At 39.9% G+C, this 23,543-nt stretch overlaps 2 protein-coding genes across 4 annotated transcripts in view; both read right to left on the bottom strand.

Moving 5' to 3' along the window:
* Window positions 1-669: 669 nt before the first annotated feature.
* crk (v-crk avian sarcoma virus CT10 oncogene homolog) lies at window positions 670-12,515 on the bottom strand. The gene is made up of 3 exons (XM_004574555.6): window positions 11,960-12,515; window positions 10,661-11,250; window positions 670-3,607 (listed from the first exon to the last, which is right to left on the bottom strand). The coding sequence occupies exons 1-3, from the start codon at window positions 12,177-12,179 to the stop codon at window positions 3,470-3,472; spliced, it is 948 nt and encodes a 315-aa protein (XP_004574612.1). The 5' UTR covers window positions 12,180-12,515; the 3' UTR covers window positions 670-3,469.
* Window positions 12,516-15,476: 2,961 nt separating this feature from the next.
* lrrc75a (leucine rich repeat containing 75A) overlaps window positions 15,477-23,543 on the bottom strand; it is a 79,712-nt gene continuing 71,645 nt past the window's right edge. For all 3 annotated transcript variants that reach the window (XM_004574575.4, XM_076892146.1, XM_076892147.1), the window contains 2 exons: window positions 23,009-23,282; window positions 15,477-22,443 (listed from right to left, as the gene is read on the bottom strand). In XM_004574575.4, coding sequence (XP_004574632.3) covers window positions 21,838-22,443; window positions 23,009-23,282 — 880 coding nt within the window. In that variant the 3' untranslated portion in view covers window positions 15,477-21,837. The remainder of the gene's footprint in view (window positions 22,444-23,008; window positions 23,283-23,543) is intronic.

Here is a 23,543-nt window from a genome sequence, read left to right as displayed (position 1 = left end):
TCCAAAATACAGGACAGCATCATTAGACTGTGGAGCTCAAAGTGTGCCACAGAAAATTCTCAACGTAACAGACAATGTTTCTCCTTTATTTTACCTCAACATTTTCACAGATATTAACACACTTTAACATTTCAAGTAAGGTTTGAGAAGGGATAATAATAGCCGTGCTCATTAGAGCAGACCAATCCCAAAATACCAACAGTATCGATACCAACACTGGTATTACTATCTGATCAATACTAGCGTGACAAGAGCAATATTCTGTTTGCGTTTTCTAAGTCTTCTAGAGGTATTGGTAATACTCGCTATGTATTTACTTGGTATTGGATCGATACTAAAATTTGCAGTATTGCACAGCACTACTGCTTACAAAGTAATGTTCCATTTTATTATAAAATGTTTTTTAATTGTCAGTAGCAACAGTTGGTCTTGAACAGCAGTCATTACTGTCATTTTTTGTGCGAACTGAAATGTACATATTGATTAAAAGTCTGTGTTCTAGCTTTAAGTGTTTGCCATTCACACTAGTGTAAATAAAAAGTTGAAGGTATAGCTAGAAAAGCCAGCATTAAAATACAGGTTAGTCTCCTTCCACGTTTTTTGGAAGTGATGGTTGACTCAAGGTGTAGGTAGTTTACCAGCATATACAAATCTAACACACAAAACGAGTCATTTGTCATGGGTTTGACTTTATTTACTAGTATATTAACACATTACATGCTACAGAAAATAAAAAGGTAATTTGTCTTGAAAGAATATAGTGTTATAATAAAATGGCACATTTTGATATTAACACAATTACCACTGCTGTTTTGCCACCCCTTCCTTTGCATGAAAGGAAATGAATGACTTCATGCAGGGCTACTAAAAAAATACTTCTTGGTGGTTTCATTGGCAACACAATTTATAAAGGTAATGATTTATGTAGCTAAGCACCTGCCATAGGCAGTATGAGTGACACAGAAGTCAGATTTGATCAAAATTACAGATAAAAATGAACCTTATCAGAAAGCTGGCAGCAAAGATGAATGCAATTTCATCAACCGGATTATCTTTTAGTAATATCTTTAAATAGGAAATATTACAGTATTGAAGCTGGATATGGCCAACACAAAAAGGAAATCTGAAAGCGAGACTGAAGATATTGGGCAGAACTATGAGGACAGAGAAGCAACGAGTAATGTCAATCTAAAGAGCACAAATATCAATGCAGAATGGATCAGATAAAATCAAATGTCATCTCCTTTAATCTCAAACACTGGAGGATTTCACCTTCAGCATGGAGCCCCCTTCTGAATGCTGTCACAGTGCCACCTAAGGGCTGCTCAAGGAGGTGGCCAGAAACACTGTACCATTATTTCTGAGAGGAACCCTTCACATGGAAGAGAAATCAAGTTCTCACAGATCAAATTCAAAGTTGAGCAGGTTAACTCTGGTAAAGATTTAAGCCGCACACCCAGCCTGCTTCAATCCAAGCCAGTCTGCATTTTGATAAATGATGGGGATGATTGTCAGGTGTCAACAAGTAAAACCGATTCAATTTTACAAAGAGAGGGGGGGAAAAGGCAATCTAGACCACTACTTAGAATGTGGGAAATAAAGAAAACAGAGAGAGGAATAAAGCAGTAAAGCAGATTTGGCTTGTGCATTGTAACTTAAAGGGCTTTAAATTAAAGACTGACAAAAAGGATTAACTGAGGAAGCACAAATGAAACAAAGGCCCATAAGCCTGAGGATTAAAAGAGCACACTGGTGGAAGATGGCAACAACATAGTTAAAAGGTTAAAAACAAAAAACGGCCAGGGATCAAATATTTCCACCACTTTCTCTTTTCTTGGACACACTTGACAAGATCTGAACACAGAGTCAGTTCTGTTACAGTAAATCCTGTGAGCTGAATGGAGAGCACTAACATGTAAAGACAGTACTAACTAGTATAGTGGACAGCCTACATTCACTCTGTTCAATCATGTACATCACACGCAGAATGAGAACACCATGGCCCTTGTGAGGGGCTTGGGTGGGGGGCAGACGTGCCTCCCCCATAAGTCAGTTCGTTCATTTTGCACCCTTCACTCCCTCCCAACATGCAGCAGTAAAAAGTGTTTCGCCCCATGGTACTAAACCAGCTATGAAGAGAACTACAAAATAACAAAAACAAACAAACAAACAAAAATAAATCAATATTTATCATGTAATGATAATCACATAGTACGTCATTTCATAACAGTATGTTCTTATTTTTTCTTACAAAAAAAAAGACTACTTGGTGGTACTTGGTCATAGGTGATTGCTGGATAGGTATTTGAAGTGAGAGAATGTAGTGTTGCCTTTATCGCCTCCACCTCCTTGACAGTTTCGCAGCTTCTCTGCTTGGCTGCTGGGGCTAGAACTATGGCTATAGCTACATGAAGTTGCTCCGAGCTGCTGGTCTTCACTCAGTTCTCCGTTTGACACCAGGCAGGAGGGTAAAGTGAGTGTTGGACTGGGTCTTCTCCTCGAGAACAGCAAGCCTCCAAAACCGAGCTCAATCATTTCCCATGGAGATCAGTTAAATCTCTTTTCTAAAATGTTGCTGCTGTATTTGATCACACTGGAGTTGTGGGTAACACAGAATAGTGCTGCATTCATGTCCAATATGAAGGAAAATGTAGAAGAAAAGAAAATAATGGAGCCATGTTTGACTGTGCTGCTCTGATCAGGCTTAGCATCAAGATCAGAAAATGGAAGAGGCTATGTCCAAAGGTTAGCACGTGCAGTCTTCTTTGTTTAATTCTAAACTTCAAAGAAACCTGATCAGTGTGTAGCTGTTTTCCTTCTCCTTCATGCTAACTGCAACCGGCTGATTTAGCTAAGCTAACTATCTCCACCTTCATATTCACCGTGTGGAAATGAGAGGGTTGCCTACTGTCCTCTAAGACTAAGCACATACAAAACCGGGATTGCTGCTGGATTCCCATCTGACATCAATGCAGCACAAGTGACCCCACAGTGTTCCACGATGACAGATGAAGAAACAACAGCAGTTATCTACAGGCTCTGACACAGAAAGAGGAAGTGGTTGAACTCTGCGCCGAGGAGTCTCCCGAGGAGTGAGTGTTGATAATGTGTCTACGATGGAGGGAAGGTTCTAAAGGGTGTCGCCTAATCCACAGATGGGCGAGTCACTTTGTATCTGTTCCACTGTAGATGACTGAATTCGGTCTGTCAGTAAGTGAGGGCAGGTGGGGGATGCGCAGGGTAACTGTGTCTACGTAAGAGGCTAGAAATGGAGGGTATGTGCATTACAAGTCTAGTGAGGGCCAGTTTTGTTCTCAGTGATTCTCTGAAACTGTACTTGGTGCAGATAAAAGCTGGAGCTGTGAGGTGAAGTGGGGAGAGGACGTAGAATGAGGCAAAGGTAGGGAGGGGAGGAGGGGCGAGGAAGGGTCTACCACTAGTGTCCAGGTAGAGGCCCGGTGGTCCGCTCTCAGCTGAGCTCGTCCTCGGCATTGTGCTGGTCCAGCAGTTTGACATGCGTGAAGGGAAAGTGGCCGCGCTTGCCTTTGCATTCCCCCTCCCATTGGCCGTTCACGTTGATTTTGGTCACCTTCACCATGTCCCCCACCTGCACAGGAAGAGAGGAGAACCTATGAGACACAAGCTCAATCCAACTGTTCTCTCAAAAACCACCATGTCACATGCAGTTGCATTCATCATTAGAGTTTCTTAGCAGTAACAGTAATGATGAACAACCAGACTGACTCAGATGCTTGGAAAAACATTTGAAGCAAGCAAGAGATGCGAGTGATCTGTAGGCGAGGGCTTGCTCCTGGGTGAAGTAATGCATGATTACAGGTGACCTGCACAGGGAGGGGAGTGTCCTGTGTCACTGAACCTGCGCAAACAAAGAGCAGCAGACAGTTCCAAAGTTCAAGTCTGTGAAGGCGATGACTTAACGGCATAAGATCTATCTGATAACATTTACCAGACAGGTGCAGCTGTGTCAAAGAATTTGCACGACAGGTTTTTATATCCCGGATGTGAAGCCTCTGAGAGGTATTGCGCTCTGTGCACCCAATACTGCTGCTTCAAATAGGTAATGCAGTTTAGCCAGTTTTATTTATCGAGGTAGCTGAAAAGTCTCTACAATTAATTGTCACGAGTTATTATTTTTTTGTATCAGAAGTAAGGCGATTGAACACCTGGCATTGTTTTTGATCATTATTTGTTCCACAAAATGTGAGAAGAGGGTTTAAAAAAAAAAAAAAAAAAACAAGAAAGAAAAAAACTCAGGTTGCTGGTTTTGTCCCACCAGCAGTATGCAGAGCCTGTTGGAGGATATGAGTAATAAAGGAAGAGGAACTCCTGGAGACAGTTTTCATACGGTATCATTACCAGGTCTCAGACAAATAGTGCATCAATAGACTACACACAACTCTTCATGAGCAAACACTGGCAATAGTGGATATAATAGCTATCATCACTACTGCAAAACAGACAATTAGTACAGTTCTTGACATTTAAAAGTGTGCTTATGCCTACAGTGAGCAACTACCACACCACAACTACTTGAACTGGTTTGTAAGAACATGCATTCATGTTAAATTCTGGTCTACAACATTTGAGTAATACTGATATCTTTAATTTTTTTTTAGTTAAGGCATCTGGGTTGTGGAATTAAGTACCACAAAGCATCAGTGGGTGCAGTACTTTTTAGCATTTTAAGTATGGTTTACAAATGTGGTTAAAAGATTCTCATTCTTGTTGCCATAAAGTTGTGAGAGTGATACTTGTGGTTAGAAATGTCTTGCAGTGATGAAATGCTTGTTATCTTTGCTTTTGGCATTGTGCTCTAGCTGTAAAACCATTAAGGGCGTTTCACTGTGTGAATCCATGTGCTAGCTTTGAGTTACCACAAGTTATTGCTATCATTTAGCAATACTGGTGCATCATGAAACGCCTGCACCCAGGAACTACAGATGGAAAGTTTCTTTTAGCTATATCTAGTGCATGTATTGCAAATAAATAAATGAATCAAATTTTTACTTGGATGATCATTAAGCTGTTTGGGGACTGTGTAGCACAGCGGTCCCCAACCCCTGGGCCTCGGACCGGTCCGTGAGTCGTTTAGTACCGGGTCGCGAGAGTTGAGGCTCAGGTGTGAAATGTATGGTTTTCAGGGTTTTTATCGGTTTTCAGCGTTATTTTGTTATCGTTTTTATTGGTAACTCGGTTTTCCTGGGTCTTTTCACGTGTGTTATGAATAAATCTTCTTTTTTTCGGTACCGGTACTAGTTTTATTTTGTTGTATTTATCCGCGACACCTTAAAGGCCGGTCCGTGGATTGTCGGGCATAAACCGGTCCTTGGCGCAAAAAAGGTGTAGCACACGGTTTACAGATTTTGATCTTTTAGATTTTTTTTAGATTTTCTCCCTTTTCAGTTAATTAAACTGATTACTTTTTACTTAATAATGTAACTAGGGCTGCTCAATTAATCGAATTTTAATCACGATTACGATCTGGGCTTTCAACGATTATTAAAAATGACTGAGCCGATTATTAGCCCCTCCCTCATTTATCCGCGACACCTTAAAGGCCGGTCCGTGAAAATATTGTCGGGCATAAACCGGTCCGTGGCACAAAAAAGGTTGGAGACCGCTGATTATAAGGGGCCCGAGGGAAGCTCGGAAAGCTAAGCAGAAGTTATTTGGAGAGGAGAGTGACTGCTATTGGTTGAAAAGAGAGGTAAAAAAAAAAAAACTTCAGTGGTGTTGCACACTATTTTATATTATTTTTTAAAGTCATTGTTAACCCTTTAAAGCCGGTCAGAGCAGCACGCTCCGTTTTGTGTAACTATTTTTAAATCCCTGTAGAACCGGAACCGTGTAAGCTAGCGCAATAAACCGGAGGAGTTGTACTTACATCTTATGCCATCAGCTTGTCCTCGGTCACGGTTTCCTTCCACATAAAGCTTTGCAAAAACTGCATAAAAAGCTCTTGCAGGAACAAAAACACAATATTCCAGAAACACGCTTTGCCGATCCGATCAGCTGTTCGTAACACTTCCCACAGTGAAACAGATGTCAGCGCGAACTACCGCATATCCGCCATTTCCTGGCCGAAACCGGAAGTGACGTCATTTTCGCGGAAAATGTAGTTTTTTACTCGTAGGCCTTAAAAGCCTATACTGGTCATGTTTGACTTTTCTGAATAGTTTCTGGGATGCTTAGAACTCGAATTGCACTGCTGGAAATAGTTTGTTTTGATGCACCTGCTGTTTTCTTTGCAAATTTGCATCACAGGATTGTTTTTTCGTTTTTCCTGCAGTATATAAAAATTGGTGTATCTCCAAAATAAAACTATGAAGACACTCAAAATAAATTTCCTGTTGTTGTAAACTATTTTTTGCAACTTTTTTGTATTTAAAGTTTTGAGGGATAAACCTCTTAAATTTCTCCAAGTAGAAATATATGTAAAAAACCAAAAACGATTTTCAATTTTTTTTTGTAGTTTATTGCACTTTTTTGCAATTAATGTAGTTACTATGGACTTAATGCATACATATTATTAAAATATGGGCTATAACAGTTGTATATCAACTTGAAATGCTCCCACAAATGGCACTACAACATGTAAAAATATAATATAAGCTCTGGCGGACTTGGTTCTATAGTAGGTCTTAAAGGGTTAAATAAATATCGTCAAATAATCGAGATCTCAATTTCAGTGAAAATAATCGTGATTATCATTTTTGCCATAATCGAGCAGCCCTAAATGTAACTTTACTGAACTAATTTCTATTGTATGTTGTGCACCATATTTGCACTTGTTCACTAATCCTGTAGTATCCAGTGTGGGCGTGTATGACAAGTTCTAGGATGGCAGTTAATGTTAGCTAGAATATTCTGCATGTTATTTCATACTGAGCCGTTTTATCTTTACAGTTCAGTTACTTATGCTGCGTTTTATTTCCCTTAATGGTAGAGGCTGTGGCACTATGGGTGCAGTGGCTTAGTGGGTTTATGATCACCATCGTTTGCAGAATGATCCTCTTCACACTGACTTTTAAGTGGATTATCACGCTCTATATAAAAGCATTACAAAAGTAATGATTAATGATGCCATTTATTATCACTATTTCCAGTATGTAATAGGTAGGAAGATAGGTAAACGATTACCTAAGACAAAGGTTGGTTATGAAAACATTCATTAGTTGAAAATACTAGTGTTTACATAAAAAGGACTTTACCGAACACATTTAAATACTAATTCCATCCATTTAAACATATTAAAGCTTTAACTTGAGTTCTGTGTATTCAGTGTAGTCCCTGCAGTAAGGACTACAACTACAAGAGTTTCTTGATTTGTTTTTTATGTTAATGACGACGATGATGTACTGATGACGTAAAAGCAGGTGCAGGCAACGGCAGACTAGCTGAGCTGGTGAAGAATAGTTACTGCTTTCAACCACAATGGCCAACAAAGTACTTGCGGTTGTAGTAGGAGGGGAATGCTATGAGGTTTTAGTATTATAGTCAGTCTGCCTCCCTGCACACAACTCTAACCTTGTTACTAGGTCAACACACTTCAAACAGAAAAAGATCAAGGTATCCAACAACAGTAAGATACCTGAATGATCCTAAAACAGAGTAGTGCCAAAAGGAGGAGGTAAAAGGTATTTTTGGTATTTCTGGTAAAGATATTTTAAATCTTCATAATTTAAAAAAATATAACAGATTAAAAACAGCATGTTATAAATATTTTAAATCTAAGGCAAGATATTGACATTATTGTCTAAATTACACCTAAATAAAATAATCCACGTTCTGGTCTGAACAAATTGAATAGAAAGCACCAGTGCAAGTTTGTCACATCTGTAACTTATAAGACGTTTCAAAAATAAGAAAGAAACTTTGTATTAAGAAATTATATATAATTTACATAGAAAATTGGTGACATGTTCAATATTTATTTTACCTGCTGTATATAGTCAGACTCTTGTCTGCTGTCTTTGATGTGTTTAATAATAAAACTAATGCTTTCAATATCACTGTGACATTTCACAGTTCAACTGATATGAAAGTTTTATGCAAATGAGGGTTATTGTTTAAGAGAGGTGAAAATTCTTTAGGAACTGATTACAATGTAGTAAAATATTAAATATTAGTATGAAGACACGCTAATTTAAAGAATAATAGGAATAATTAGCAGCTGCAGCGCCGAACTCAGTCCACAGCTACTGGAATTACACATGTTCTCGGTAACATACCTACTACCTTTATCTCCAACTATATGGACTTCGACCTTTATGATGACTCAAGCTTAAGTACATTTCTATAATAAACTCCAGCGACAATGACATCTCTGTGAAGCTGACATGTTTTGTGCCTCAGAATTGAGAAAACAAGTGAATAACCAGAGTCACATGAAGCAGGATTTAAATATTGCAAATTAACTGCTCAAGATAAACAGTGATCTTTACCATCAAGGAAATGTAAGCTAATAATTAACTGTCCAGCACTGCCATGATGAGCAACTGATGGCCAAACAGAGTGGCGAAAACGCATTGTCTCATATGGGCCTAACCCAGAAAGGTCCTCCACAGGTGGCAGTGGCAGAATCCAGTTCATACAAAGGATGTCTCTGTCATATGCGAAAATAAATTTCAAGTAAATTGAAGCTATTTTTCTGGCTGCTGAACAAGCCAGAGAAATAGCTCGTTCATCAGAATGAAAAGCAAAATGTGGGTAGAGGTAGGGCTGCTCAATTAATCGAATTTTAATCACGATTACGATCTGGGCTTTCAACGATCATTAAAAATGAGTGAGCCGATTAGTAGCCCCTCCCTCATTTATCCGCGACACCTTAAAGGCCGGTCCGTGAAAATATTGTCGGGCATAAACCGGTCCGTGGCGCAAAAAAGGTTGGAGACCGCTGATTAAGAGGACCCGAGGGAAGCTCGGAAAGCTAAGCAGAAGTTATTTGGAGAGTGACTGCCGTTGGTTGAAAAGAGAGGTAAAAAAAACTTCAGTGGTGTTGCACACTATTTTATATTATTTTTTAAAGTCATTATTCAATACATTGTTATTGTTAACCCTTTAAAGCCGGTCAGAGCAGCACGCTCTGTTTTGTGTAACTATTTTTAAATCCCTGTAGAACCTGAACCGTGTAAGCTAGCGCAATAATTTGTTTTGCATATGAAACTTACATCTTATGCCATCAGCTTGTCCTCGGTCACGGTTTCCTTCCACATAAATTGCATAAAAAGCGCTTGCAGGAACAAAAACATAATATTCCAGAAACACGCTTTGCCGATCCGATCAGCTGTTCGTAACACTTGGCACATTGAAACAGACGTCACCGCTAACTATCACATGTCCGCCATTTCCTGCCCGAAACCGGAAGTGATGTCATTTTCGCGGAAAATGTAGTTTTTTTTACTTGTAGGCCTTAAAAGCCTATACTGGTCATGTTTGACTTTTCTGAATAGTTTCTGGGATGCTTAGAACTCGAATTGCACTGCTGGAAATAGTTTATTTTGATGCACCTGCTGTTTTCTTTGCAAATTTGCATCATAGGATTGTTTTTGTTTTTCCTGCAGTATATAAAAATTGCTGTATCTCCAAAATAAAACTATGAAGACACTCAAAATAAACTTTTTTGTATTTAAAGTTTTGAGGGATAAACCTCTTAAATTTCTCCAAGTAGAAATATATGTTAAAAAACAAAAACAATTTTCAATTTTTTTGTAGTTTATTGCACTTTTTTGCAATTAATGTCGTTACTATGGACTTAATGCATACATATTATTAAAATATGGGCTATAACAGTTGTATAGCAACTTGAAATGCTCCCACAAATTGCACTACAACATGTAAAAAAATAATATAAGCTCTGGCGGACTTGGTTCTATAGTAGGTCTTAAAGGGTTAAATAAATATCGTCAAATAATCGCGATCTCAATTTCAGTGAAAATAATCGTGATTATCATTTTTGCCATAATCGAGCAGCCCTAGGTAGAGGTGTCTTTAGCCATCCAACAGCAGAGGAGCAGAGACAGAGCACGCTCAGTTTAACCTCCTAGTCCCATTTGTGGCTCAGCTGGACTCCTGGCTTCACAGAGACCAGAGGAAATGGTCCTGTTCCCAAACACAAACTATTTCCTTCCCCAAATGACCTGCTCCGTGGGAGCCCCGCTCTCACTTCCGGACAGTTTAACAGCCCAGCCGCCGTGAGCAGCACTTAATGGCAGTCATACTTTGAGTCTCCTATTTAGGTTCAAATCTGGGGGAAAGCGCAAACACTCGTCAACTGACTAGAGCACAAGTCTACAAGGAAGAATCCAGGGTATTAATAACCACTGTGTAGAGACTTGCAGGTCAGTCTGTAATGGTGCTGGACTGATTTCAACAGAGAAATTAAAAGAGCAGATTAACTACAGAACCTAAAAGAGAGCTGCTTAATCACTTTCTGACCTTGATTACTCTTCACCCAGCTCAACAAATAATGAGGAAGAACTGGCCAAAAGCACAATGGGGAAAGAGAGCCAAAGAATGTGAGTTCAGTCTCGATAAGCTAAAAGGGCTGGAGCTACATCCGTCTTCCTAACTATCTCCTAGCTTCCAGTGCATGTTATAAGGAGAAAAAAAATTAAAATACCCATACAGCCATATTTACCTCTAGAGCCAGGGCTGTCTTGTCATAGGCATTAGGCACCCTCTTCTGTATTGCCCTGGCATAGACAGGTCCGTTCTGGAGGTTTGGGAGGGGTGTGGGTTGGGCGTACTGGCTGGGGTCTCCCAGCAGTGGAGCGCCAGACGGTCCTGCAGAGCCGTCAGAGTTCCCCAGCATCCCCATCCCACCAGGTGCAGCACCGGACATGCTAGACCCCGCCACCGAATTGGGGGATGCCGGTCGGTACTTCTCCACGTACGGCACTGGGATCATCCCTGTGCGGCCTTCCGAGTTCTGGGCGTTCCACCACTGCTCCTCTGGTTTCTCAAGGACTCGGAGGATATCACCTTTCCTGAATGGGAGATCCTCGTCGTCATTGCCGGGGAAATCAAAAAGTGCCCGAACATACTCATCCTCCAGGCGTGGTGGGGGGCCTCCACCGGGGCCAGCACTCATGAAAGTGGGGTGCTTAGATTTGTTGATGGGTTCTATTAAGGTGGTGGTATCCAAGTAGTGGATTTTATAGAACTCTAGCAAAGCAGGTAGTGCATCAAATTCCTGGTCGCCAATACGGAACCTTGGATGGGCCAAACCTGGAGAAAAAGAGGGAGGGCAGGTAAAAGGTGAAGTTAGAAGCAGAAAAATTAAATCATAACTCACCCGAAACACTCCTTTCCTTATCTATTAGTGTTCACATCTGGGAAATCTAAAGGCAGCCTATTTATGTACACAAGTATGATGGTGATGATTTCCAACATGACCAGGAAGTCTTTCAGTTTCCTTATTTTACATTTTTCTCATACATGTCGTGTTTCTTCCAGTAAGTGTTCTGGAAAATGCATGAGGGAATACAACAAATATTGTGGGAGAAGACAACCAAGCAGACGCTTTTTTCAGATCAAAGCCTGCCAAAATCAGTCTATGAGAGACCCCCCCCCCCCCCCCCCCCTTTCTTTTTTAAGGTGATTTGCTTCCAGTTTGACAAGTTGGCTTATATAATGTTACACCGGGCCTGACTTGCAATGATACTGTGCGCTATTTAAGAACGCATACCGCCCACGCAGGAACCTATAGACACACAAACCATCAATTTGTGATTTCTTAAAAACAGTGTGTTGCATAACGCACAGAGAATTGTCCGTCTGAGCTAACGTCAAACTGAAACATGTTTCAGTGTCTGGCCTGCCAGGAAAATGTACTATTGCGCATCTTCTTTGGTGCAAGTCATGCAAGAATGGTCACATCAGCATCTCCTAATATCAAGCCTCCCCCCACCCCGTACCCCCAGCTCTGCTAGCTTACCTGGACCAGATTGTCGGTTGTTGCTGATGCTGTTAATTATATAATGCGAGACTTTGGAGTTCTCTGACACCGAAAGCACGTAGTCGCCGGGGCTGGTGATGGAGTCCCGAACCAGAAACACGCCATGCCTCTGCCCCTGCAACAGAGACACAGCCTCCTGCCTGCTCAACCGACCCCAGTACCAACTACCACGGTCCTCCGCGTCAAAATTTCCAGCCATGATAACCACTCCAAAGCCGAGGCTTCACCGGGCCTTCCCTGCTCTCCCTCCCGTTATCCACAGGCAGAGCGTTCAACTCATACAAAAACTTTAGCGCCTAGAGCACGTTTAGTAAACAGGCGACATCCGCAGCTGGCCGTTTGGGCATCAATTCTCCGACACTGAAGCTCAAGCACCTAATAAAAAGGGACTCTGGCTCGGTTTGTGCTCAGAAGTCAGCTCTGTACGTCCTATTATACGTTTTAACGCCACAAATCCTGCTACAATCCAGCCGCCGATGACAACTAACTTCAAAAACTGAAATGGCGGATACGCGAAAACAAAAAAAGACCCTTCTCACCGGATATGATGTATCACACTTACGGCGCACGCGCCGGCGTGACAGCATCAGCTTGTCGTCTCGTCCATCATCCTCTTCGAGCGACGTCTTTTGAAAAACAAGCACGAAATTACTTACAACATTTAGAGGAGCTTATCATACGATGCCATGTCGCTTATTCGTGCGTGTTTTCTTACAGAAATTAAACATTTTTAAAGTTATATTGTGGCGATGGTCACGAAAGCGCTTTTCCTGCTCGGGCTAACTTTGTCTTGTGTTTTATGGTGGTGGGTTGTGAAAGCCAAAGCTTATACCCCACTGCTGCACCGAGCGCAGAGCGTTATGCTAACCAACGCTTAAGTTCTTTCTCACACAGTAAAGTAAATAACTTCATATCTTTTCATCTTAACCAAGTGAACATAAAATAGATTAGATGCATTTTGTAATATTGGCCGCTAGGTGTCACTCAAAGACTTCAAAATCCTGTCAATATACCGGTTCTCACACCTAAATGTCAAGCTTCGGTACTCCAGTGAGAGTAGTTAAAGTAAATTCTACCTGCTAAGTTTTCTGTGGATAAGAGAGCTTCATTCTGCAACCAAATGTAACCACAGAAGAAAGCAGGTCATGTTCTATGTGTACCACCAACATAAACACTTGATCGCTGTAAATACTGAGGTAAAGCAAATCTGGAGTATTGCATCACGCAGAAAACAATGATAAAATAAAAGCTGATTACAGCCTTTGTCTGTGTATTCCATGTATATTCCCGTGTTTCTCCTCAAGAAACACAGGAATGTACAGAATATATGTTTTATACCTTATAATATAAAGCACCTTGAGGCAACTGTTTTTGTGATTTGGTGCTATATAAAACAGAAAACAAACAAACAAACCCTACAGTAATATAGAGAAAAAACCTAATAATCAAATGACCCCTTATGAGTAAGCAGCTGGTGACAGTGGAAAGGAAAAACTGCCTTTTAACAGGAAGAGGAGAGGGGACTGAAAAAAAATTACTCTGTTCTACTGTTTGTTTGCCACTATACCATTTACCATTTAATCTAAATGTATAATTATCTCCATGTCCACAGAGCCTCAACTCTACTGGGAATTACAAGACTCACATTTTGAAATGACTGACTTATTACCTTAGCAGAATACAGTGAGGATTTGGACTCCACGTGCATCACCCCTACAATAATGTAATGTAAAATTGGGGAGTGATAGGAAACATCCCCTAATGCCTAAAGGGGGATGTTGGGGTGGTAGAGGAGCTGGAACAGAAGGCAGTTTCAAATGTGAGGTAGATGTCCTCACATTTAGTGGTGATGCAAAAAAAAGTTCAACTTGTTCTCAGCTGTCCACAAAACATAGTTCAAACAGCCTTTTGGGTTGGATGTTTGAGTCTTAACAGGCTGCAGATGGACAACAGATCCCACTTATGCCACCAGTATAATTCTGGCCTCTTAGGACATGGACACAGGACCTCTGATTGGTGGTGTCACTTAGTGTCTGACGCCTGGACACATGGGAAATTATCTCCACTATCAGCCAAAAAGATATGAAATACAAAATAGGCATTGTTTTTAAAAAGAATTGATTGGCAAAGCAAATGTCTCTTCAACTTTTATATAATGTTATAATTTAAAGCTACAGTACATTACTGTGCAAAAGCTCTTGAGCCACCTCTTCCCGTTTCTTTGTGTTTTGTGAAGAAAATGGGAAATGAGTACAAAGACTGATTGAAATGTGCAGACATAAATAAAAAAATACAGCATATAAGTCAAAATCAGTCTGTACAATTATAACAAGCTTGAAAGTCAATGTTTGGTATGATTCAACACAGTCTGAACTCTCTAAGGCCGATTTCTTGTCGGCCTTTAAGTAGACTTCAGGAACAATTCTCCAGGCTTCTTGAAGGACATTCAAAGCTCTTCTTTGGATGCTGGATGCCTTTTGTTCTGGTCTATGTTAAGATGATCCCACACTGCTTCAGCAATGTTTTGCCACTTCTCCTTATGTCTTCCACTTGTAAGGTTTCCTCATATTTTTAAGGTCACACTGCACAACACACCGAGATACACCAAGTCTTTTGGAAATCTCCACGTTAGTGCAAAAATACTATTTCATGCCTGTCAAACTGAGTTATTATTTTGGCTTTTTTCATTGGGTCAACTAAAGAAATTAGAGCAAATAAGGTGTAGACACTGCACTAGTTCATTCCTAGAGACAGGTGCTTTCTTTATGCATGACTTACAGGTCAGTGTTAAGTGGTTTAAAGAACAAAACACATTCCTCTGAGAATGGTAAGTTTCAAGGACTGGACTGAAAATGGGTGAAAAAGCAGTCAATGTCCAAAGAAAAATCTGAAAGACCACCAGAAAACCTGGAGAACTATTGCTCAAGACCACTTTTAAAATGTTATAAATCTGTTCCCTTTTGCTATCTTTTGCTCCTTGGAAGCAAAACGCTAGCTTTGTTAAAACAATTTCAGGATGCTGACACAAATGGATTTTATTATAGTGTCATTTATTACCTTTTAATCCACCACAGTGCACTTGCTAACCCTAACCCAGACATATGATAGAATACATTTGTTTACAACTGCACCATGCTGTGTTTTTGGATCATTATATATGCATATCAAATGAGTTATTAGAACATGTATTTTGTGAATTTATTAATATGCAAGTATAAATTCATCTGTCAGGGGAAAAGCCATGACCATTTAGTAAAGACTTGGCTGTTAATGACTTGATAACAAGAAAGAGTTTATAACAAGCCCATTGTTTTTCCTGTTGTTCTGCTGGCACATCATTTGATGACTGTTTATAATATAAATCACTTTAAGAAGCACAGATAACAGTTATCCACATGTTAATATGCTATAGTATTATAGCGTCAGATGTATGTATGATGTGACCTACAAATATTTGCTGTAGCTAACACATGAACACATGAGGAAAACACAAACGTAAGAGTAAGGCAGGGTTTTTCCCTTCAGAGAATTTATTGATAAGATCCATGGCAAAACAGCAGACAATCAGGTTTTACAATTTCATCTTAAATTTGAATGAAATGAATGAGTTTTCCTTTAAAAGGATCACCGTGATAAAGTGGCATGAAAACAAAGAAACTTTGGGACAAATGGAACATGGAGAATATCATAGAGGTATATGCTATAGACAGAAAAACTGATACTGAGGAAAGAATCATAAACGATTCAAGGCTACAGACACCCATACCTTCAAATTCAAATTTCCATGTTTCTTTTTACAACTCACAATAAAGCAGCAAGAGTCCTTGGACAAGACGTACGCATGGACTTCACATCGTCTTGTCACTGGAAACATTTATAGCTCCACAAGCTGAAAACCACAGTTTGCATCAAAAGGACAGGTCATTCTGCACGTGGCAATGAGTAGATAGTTGTACAGAGCAAGGGGAAGGACAAATCACAGAACTATAGACATATGGCCACAATTTCAACCAGTTTGCTTACTCAGGGCTGAAGAAAGTAAAGCTGAACAATATGAGAGTTTCTGACAAGCAAGTTTGAAGAATCTTTACATATGTATATATTCAAATACTTCAAATGAGCATATCAGCTTAATTTGATTTCCCTTTGCTTTGATTTCCCATGACCTCAACATAAAAGCAGACAAAATGATGTACATATCTCTCTCCTGCAGTCAGTCAAAGACATGTTTCAGCCAATGTAAATTCGCAAGCTTCAGCAAGACTCTTACCCCAAGAATGGAGTCCAAACCACGAGTGGTACACAAAGCCAGTGGATGCTTTACATACCACAAACTGAACTCACTGTACAACAATCAATATTTGACACTCTATACAGAGAATTGCTAAAAATAAGTTCAATGTGGCTCTCAAGGACGGACTTCAACAGTGTGAGTTCAGTGTCACATGCTTTACATCTGCCTCTGTTTAAAGGGTTCGTATTAACGCGCTGTTGGTTAAAGTGGTTTTACAGGGACAATGGAATACTAGCTCCTTGTAAAGATGCATTAAAGGGATGCTTCTCTTTGTAATTAGATTCCACTGATTTACCACTGAATTTTTACAGCCTATGTTGTATTAATGTAGTAAAAGGGAGCAGCTAGCAGCTTGTGTGACATGTTGGTTACCTATAAGTATCATGTTATTACTGCTGAACACACTATGGTATGAGGTAAATTGCTAAATGGCTGAATTTGCTTATTTCAATGCTTTTCATTAGTTTCTTGTCTTACAGTAAAAGCTCCTGGTGAGTATTAAAGGGAAGATGCACTTGTTTTATACACTTATATCTGTGTACAGGTCTTGGGGCTTTTATTTGGCTTCAGTAATAAAGGCCATAGACCTCTATATAAAAGATGGACATGGTCACCGGTGACTTCACCCACTGGTTTCCACACTCTGCATTTTAAAACCTCAACATTTGCATTTTGGCTCTAGCTGTGCCACATTTTTAGAGCCAGGAATGACGAGCGGGTGGCGGTTTAGTTATGAGTTAAGTTATCAGCAATGGTAGCTAACATAATAGGCAAACTGCATTCGTGTCTTGGATGTCACTCTTTGCGCCACACAGCAACTCAATAACTTCCAGAAAAGACATTAACAGCACAAACATGGTAAAGAGGTCCAATTCAGGAAGTGGAATTAGGTAAAGTGATGATTAGCAGGAAGCTATCAACTATAGTACATTTAGCAGCCACCAACTTTAAGCCTTAGTCAGATCCAAATGAGTATCTGTACAGACCAAAATGTTTCCATACCAGGCTATAAACATGGTTAATTCTGAGGTAAAGTTTAACATGGGGGGCAGTGGGATTTATTTATGTTTAGAACCAGTGGTCACTCCAGGAAATGTGGTAAATGCGGTTTTTGGCTTCTATTTTCAACCGCTAAGGTTTGCATATGTGTCCTCAGGTGATGCCCCTCGAGTCGCCACCTGTTAGGTCTGAAGGCTAAAGATTTAAAAATAAGAAATACTAGGGGTGCAGAATCAGAGGGAATGAGCTTCTAAAGACTACATTAGCCTCTTTTTTGTCTCTAATAAGACACCTAAATCTTTTATTGTTGAAACTGCTGTTGATTCAGTTCTGATTTGATTCTGTTTTTTTCCAGAAGGAAGCTGCACAGGTCATATCAAGCCTTCATATTGAGTTGGACACAGTTTCAGGTGTCAGTGGGGTATTCTCTAAATGCTATCCATTTGGCGAAATTTGGCACTGCTTTTTTTTTTTCATCTGTATCAGTATTAATTAATCTGCTAAAACATTTTGGATGAGAAAAAGTATCATTTACTCTTACGTTAGAATCACCTGAACCTGCAGCTATTTTAGCGCTGCGATAAAACAGCAATAAAATGGAGTCAGTCTGTTATCAGATTGAGACTGAATGGGGTCAAGTTGGCAATTACATGCAATCTGTTTGTGATAATACAGCAAACAACGGTGATAGATTAGTGAAAATGTCAATTCTGTTGCTGTTTACATACACAGACCTTCACCTTAAACAGAAATTCACATTAGCTTCAGAGTTCAGCCAGTACCTCACAGGTTTGAACCAGAAATTCAGAAACAGATCGAGATGCAGTTGCTGCAGGACAGCAGTTCAACCACAGTAATATCTGGTTACTAGTTGGCAACCAGCTGAGTCAAGTCCCTTATTGCAACAAAATGCATTACACATGAGTTTCACTCATTGGTCCAGAGTGACTCAGATCGTAATCTTGTAATGTGTTCTCTTCCTGTATTTAAAAAATAGATGTCTATTTGCAACCAGTCTGAATTGGACTTTGATTACTTGGAGACAGGTTGCCTCCCATCAGGCAACCTGTGCAGTCGCCCTATGATCGAAAGCATTTACCCAGATGTTGAGGATGTTGTGTGCTTAGTCTCTGGGAGACCAGCTGATGATCAAAGTAACTTGCAGCTGGTCACCGAATGCAAAAAGATTTCATACAATCACTAAATGACCAGTGTGACTAAGCCATAACATCCTGGGTCTTGGTGTAGCTACTCAGTTCATTTTTCTGAGATAACAATAGAAGATCTAAACAACAAGGTGGGACCTTTGTGCTCACATCAGAACTGTGCCTGAGATGACCATACAAGGGGTATCCACTCTAATACACATACAGAACCAAGAGTAGAAAAATTGATCTAAAACTGAGTGTTTAAAGCAGTGTGAAACGTGAGCTGTAAATATCTGTAAATATGAGTAAATCCCTTTCCAAAAACTTAGAATATCATGGAAAAGTTTATTTATTTCCATAATTCCATTCAAAACGTTAAACTTTCATAGATTATAGATTCAGGGCCCACAACTTAAACAATTTCAAGTACTTAGTTGTTTATTTGTACATAATTTGGGCTTCCAGCTCATGAAATCCATGAAAACATGATTTCAAAAAATTAGAATACTATGAAGACATCAGCCCAAATTTACAAACGTACAAATAAACAACTAAGTACTTGAAATGGTTTAAGTTGCGGGATCTGAATCTATAATCCTGAAAGCTTAACGTTTTGAATGGAATTATGGAAATAAATAAACTTTTCCATGATATTCTAAGTTTTTGGAAAGGGTCTGCATACTCTGACCCCATCTTTAAAACTTGTATGTAGGCAATAGGGACACTAGGGAAAAACAATTAGGTCTACATTAAGGCCTCACGCCCTTAGAGGGACAGGCTTCAAAGGTTATTAGTTTGGAAACTGGGATCAGGCCCTTTCCTTTCATGCTTTACTGTCCACATGCTTTCTGTTCATCAGAGCTTCAGCACAGTCTCATAACAACATCAGTGTTAGCCTCTCTCACTTCTCAAAGCCTTTCAATTGAACAACTCTACAAATAATAATTAAAAAAAAGAATTACAATAGAGTTTTTTTTTGTGACTAGCGCAGCCAGTTCTATATCTTTGGCAGGGTTTCTGTTATTATGCAGACCCCTGCTGTTAGCTAGTGATTCAAGATAGCTCTGTAATGCATCCAGCTGTGTTTATGCTAATTTATGATGATGTTGCAAAGCAGTACATCACAAAAAGCCTTCATTTGCTATGATACACACATAAACAGCTCCAAAGGTGAGCGTATTAGCACCTAGGGCCACGGTCTGAGAGAAAAAAAAAGTTTGCAATTTTGACTGTTTTAAGGTGACATTTACTTTGCTCCAGTGTAATATTCCTTACCTGGACAGACTCTGTCTTCAGTGATCAGACAGTCATTAAACTGGGTCAGCTCTTCCTTCAAGAGTTATTCACAAACATGAATACTGCTACTGCAAACCCCTTAAAATATACAAATTCTTGAATTCAGTGATAGTACTTGTGAAGTAGCTAATCTACAATCTAAAAAATCTGTCAGATAAAAATGATTAGTTTATATATATATATATATATATATGTACAGTACAGTACATATATATATGTACTGTACATCTAAAAATACAGTTTATTAAAGCTTTGCAGGGATTATAAGTGACACATGGAGAGAATGCACAAGCCAGGTGAGAGCTACATACTGTATAAGGATATTGTGTTGTAACCCAGCGTACAGCATAGCAGCGACCTATATACAAACACAGCACTGTAAGCGTGTGATGCACTCTAGTGTACAGCGCCGCAGTGTGAAGCATGACCTGGATTATGAGGAAAAAGGCTACTAAATATTTCAGCACTTGGCTTTGGGACGCATGGCAATGAGGTTAACACTTCTATCCACTGCAGGGGACAAAGGGATAAGATGAGCCAGTAGTTAATTTAACCTAATTTATTATAGTTTTGAGGTTTTCTTACATTAGATTAAGTTTACTCTACTTCATCCTGCATACCAAGAGTTATGCATTTAGCTATTACTTCTGAAATAACAATCATAAAGATGCAGGTAATGGATCAAATCCTCAGTTTAGTAGAGTTTTGATCATTATATCGGTTATGCTGTGTTTAGAGTTTGATTGGTGTAGATATGTGTTAATTAAACCAGTGATTTTATAACTATCTGTATGGGGCACAGGAATATTTTATCTTAAACAGAGTTGTTGTTTGTTTGTTTTTTTACTATATTTTTGACTATATTGGTGTTTTATGTTAAATGTTGTTAACTTTTAATGCAAAAGTTGATATTGTACAGTTGAGGCCAACAGATCTGGGTTTGTTTTCATTTGCTTCATTTTTTATTTAGTTTATTTTTCATGTTTCTTTGATACAGTGAAGAACCATTATAAAGATTTAATATGTTTCAAAAACTTAATAAATTTGTTGTGCCACCTCCAAAACTTTTTGTCATGACAGTGAAAATGAAAAACAATGAAAATACCCTCAAAGCAACAAAGCTTTCATCCAATTTAAGCTTTTCCTTAAGAGGGATAGCGGAGTATCTTCATCTTTTAGCACTATAGACAAAAAAAGCTGTAATGTCTATTTAATAACCGGGAGTTGAGATCTAATTCTAAATAATTACACGTAGGGTTAGAAGAATGGTTTGTTACTATTTTCTCAGATGGATCATCATCTGTTTTAAGCTCAACTTCCCACATTTTGAGATGAAATATCTTGTTGTTTAGTTGAGTTAGCTACGTCTGATAAGTTTTCAGGCGAGATATAATTTCCTGAAGTTATTACTCCTCTTAGCTAAAGGTTGACTCAAGTAAAAGCTGGCTCATCGTTACCCATTCTCCCTTGCATAGCCTTGGAAACAGGAGCTTCTTCTTCCAGAGTCACTCATTGCTCTAGCTATTATCAGGGTGGTTTTTTAGCTTACTAATTTCACCTTCATCAAATTTCACATCACATTTCTTAAGCAGCAACTGGATTCTACAAAGGAGATCTTCCGATCCATCAGGCTGGCCTTTGACCCACGTGGGGCTTTTACACAGTTCCACTTGTAGTTTTTGGCAAAAACATTTCCTTATAAAGGCCCTGATTACTTTTTCTTTTAACCAGGAATGGGACGTGTTACAGGCACATGTAGGTATTACTGGGATTACAAGGAGGAAGGACCTGAATATAGATTAACATTCTATACATGAAAGCCTCGTCCGATATAATTTATCAGTCTATACTATGCAATAGCATCTGTGGTCTATTAGTACTTTAAACAACAGACAGCTAAGGTAAAACACACTTCCTGCTGGGGATTGGCTTGAGTTTCAGTTCAGCAGCCACTTCGTCATCGTCTGAAGCTGTGATTGGTCACAAATCAGATCAGGGGAGGGACATCGAGTGGCACATTTATGCAGCACTGCAGCATTTTTAGCCACAGAATTCTCTCGCCCCCTTCCATGTAGAAGTAGACACAGGAAGTAAAACATAAACCGAGTAGTGGGGACCGATCAGGTAAAGTGTTCTGATTGGTCGGTAAACTCGTCTTCCTCGACTCTCATTGGCTCCACTGCCCCAGATGAGTGTTGCGACTGGCTCGAACAGCTCTGTGTGTCATCCTCGTACTCTGCCATCACTGCCCTTGTCCTCCTCCTTGGGCGCTCCTCTCTCCTCTGCACCACCCTCTCCTTCTTCTCCTCCTCCTCCTCATCCCCTCCCCTCTTTCTCCTCCTCGCCCCTCCTTTCCTGTGCTCCCCTACTGTCCACATGCTCTCCTCCTCATCCTCCTTCCCTTGTACCTCCCTGTCAAAGTCCAGCAGCTCTTCCATCATCTCCTCTATCTCCATCTCTCCATCCAGCTCTTCCTCTACTTCCGAACGGAGCTCGCCCATGCTCTCAGTCCGGTTGGTGTCGTCTGTTTCCTCCTCTTCCCCAAGACCCCGTAGCCTTTCAGGGGGGTCGCTGGCCTGGCTCTCTCCAAACTCCTGGATGGTGGGCAGGTTGCCTTGCTTGGGACAGCGCTTCCTCAGGCTGACCAGGAAGGGCTGCGGCAGGGAGAAAATATCCACATTGTTGCCCAGGTCAATCCATGTCACGCTTGGAAAACTGCCCGGATCCTGAGGAAAACAATATTCCCATGTTGCAGTATAAGCACTATGTTCAATAGGTATTTTCAATATAAATGCAACAAATCAAGCTAAAATCCTCAAATTGGTCAGTCTGTTAGTATAAATTTCAAAGAAAGAAACAAATAAAAACTAACATCAGATTAGATCACAGAAAATATTTTTTGATTTGTCACTTTCTCTCAGATATTATTTACCCATGTTTTGAAGAAAGAAAAACCAAGCTGCTCTAGCTAAGTGATAAAAAGCCTTAGTTGTTAAGGTGGAAACCTGGAATCATTCAGGAACTACTGGAAGACTGATTTCAGCACTGAACACTAGTGAAAAATACTTTGCAAAAAGGATTATTAGTGACTTGAATTTTATATTGTAGCGCTATCAAAGGCTCAAAACTAAATTTATTTTGGTTTAAGCAACAGTTTCCACTTTTCTGGAGTTTCCTTTGTCAAATAGAAGTATATAGTAAGCAGCTTCAGACACTCCTAACATCTGAGGGATCTGAGTATATAAAATAGTAAAAGCACTGTATGAAAACATTGATATCTGACTTTCTGACCTTCAGGGCATCTGTCAGCTCCTTCAGAATCGCTCTGGTCAGCCTGTTTCCGTTCAGTGCCAGAGTCTCCAGGTGTGGGAGAGAGGCCAGTGTGGGGAGCAGCAGGAGGAAAGCCTCGTCTGTGAGCTCAGTGAAGCCCAGCTCCAGGCTGATCAGAGTAGACGCGTAGCGCTGCAGGTGCGCACACAGACGCTCCATGTCCCGAGCTGTCAGAGGGATGCCGGAAAGATCCAATGCCCCGCTGGATGGAGGGGCTGACAGCACTGCCTTCAGACTGGAGACAGACAGAAAATGATGCTCTGTGTCAGTTATGAACTCCAAAAACGTTGGATGCTTTGCAAAATGTAAACAATGAAATGATTAATTAATGATTTGCAAATCTCATGAGTCCATATTTTATTCACAATAGGGCACAGAAAACATTTAGAATGTTTACACTGAAACATTTACAAATAATTGCATTTTGAGGTAAATTTCACACAGCACGTCCAGTGTCTCTAAATAGGGGTCGTGTCTGAGTACTCTTACTCTGTAA

Source organism: Maylandia zebra, linkage group LG14, assembly GCF_041146795.1.
Source record: "Maylandia zebra isolate NMK-2024a linkage group LG14, Mzebra_GT3a, whole genome shotgun sequence".
NCBI lineage: Eukaryota > Metazoa > Chordata > Actinopteri > Cichliformes > Cichlidae > Maylandia > Maylandia zebra.
The sequence above is the reverse complement of the archived record's forward strand: the minus strand, read 5'-3'. Positions and strand labels throughout refer to the sequence as shown.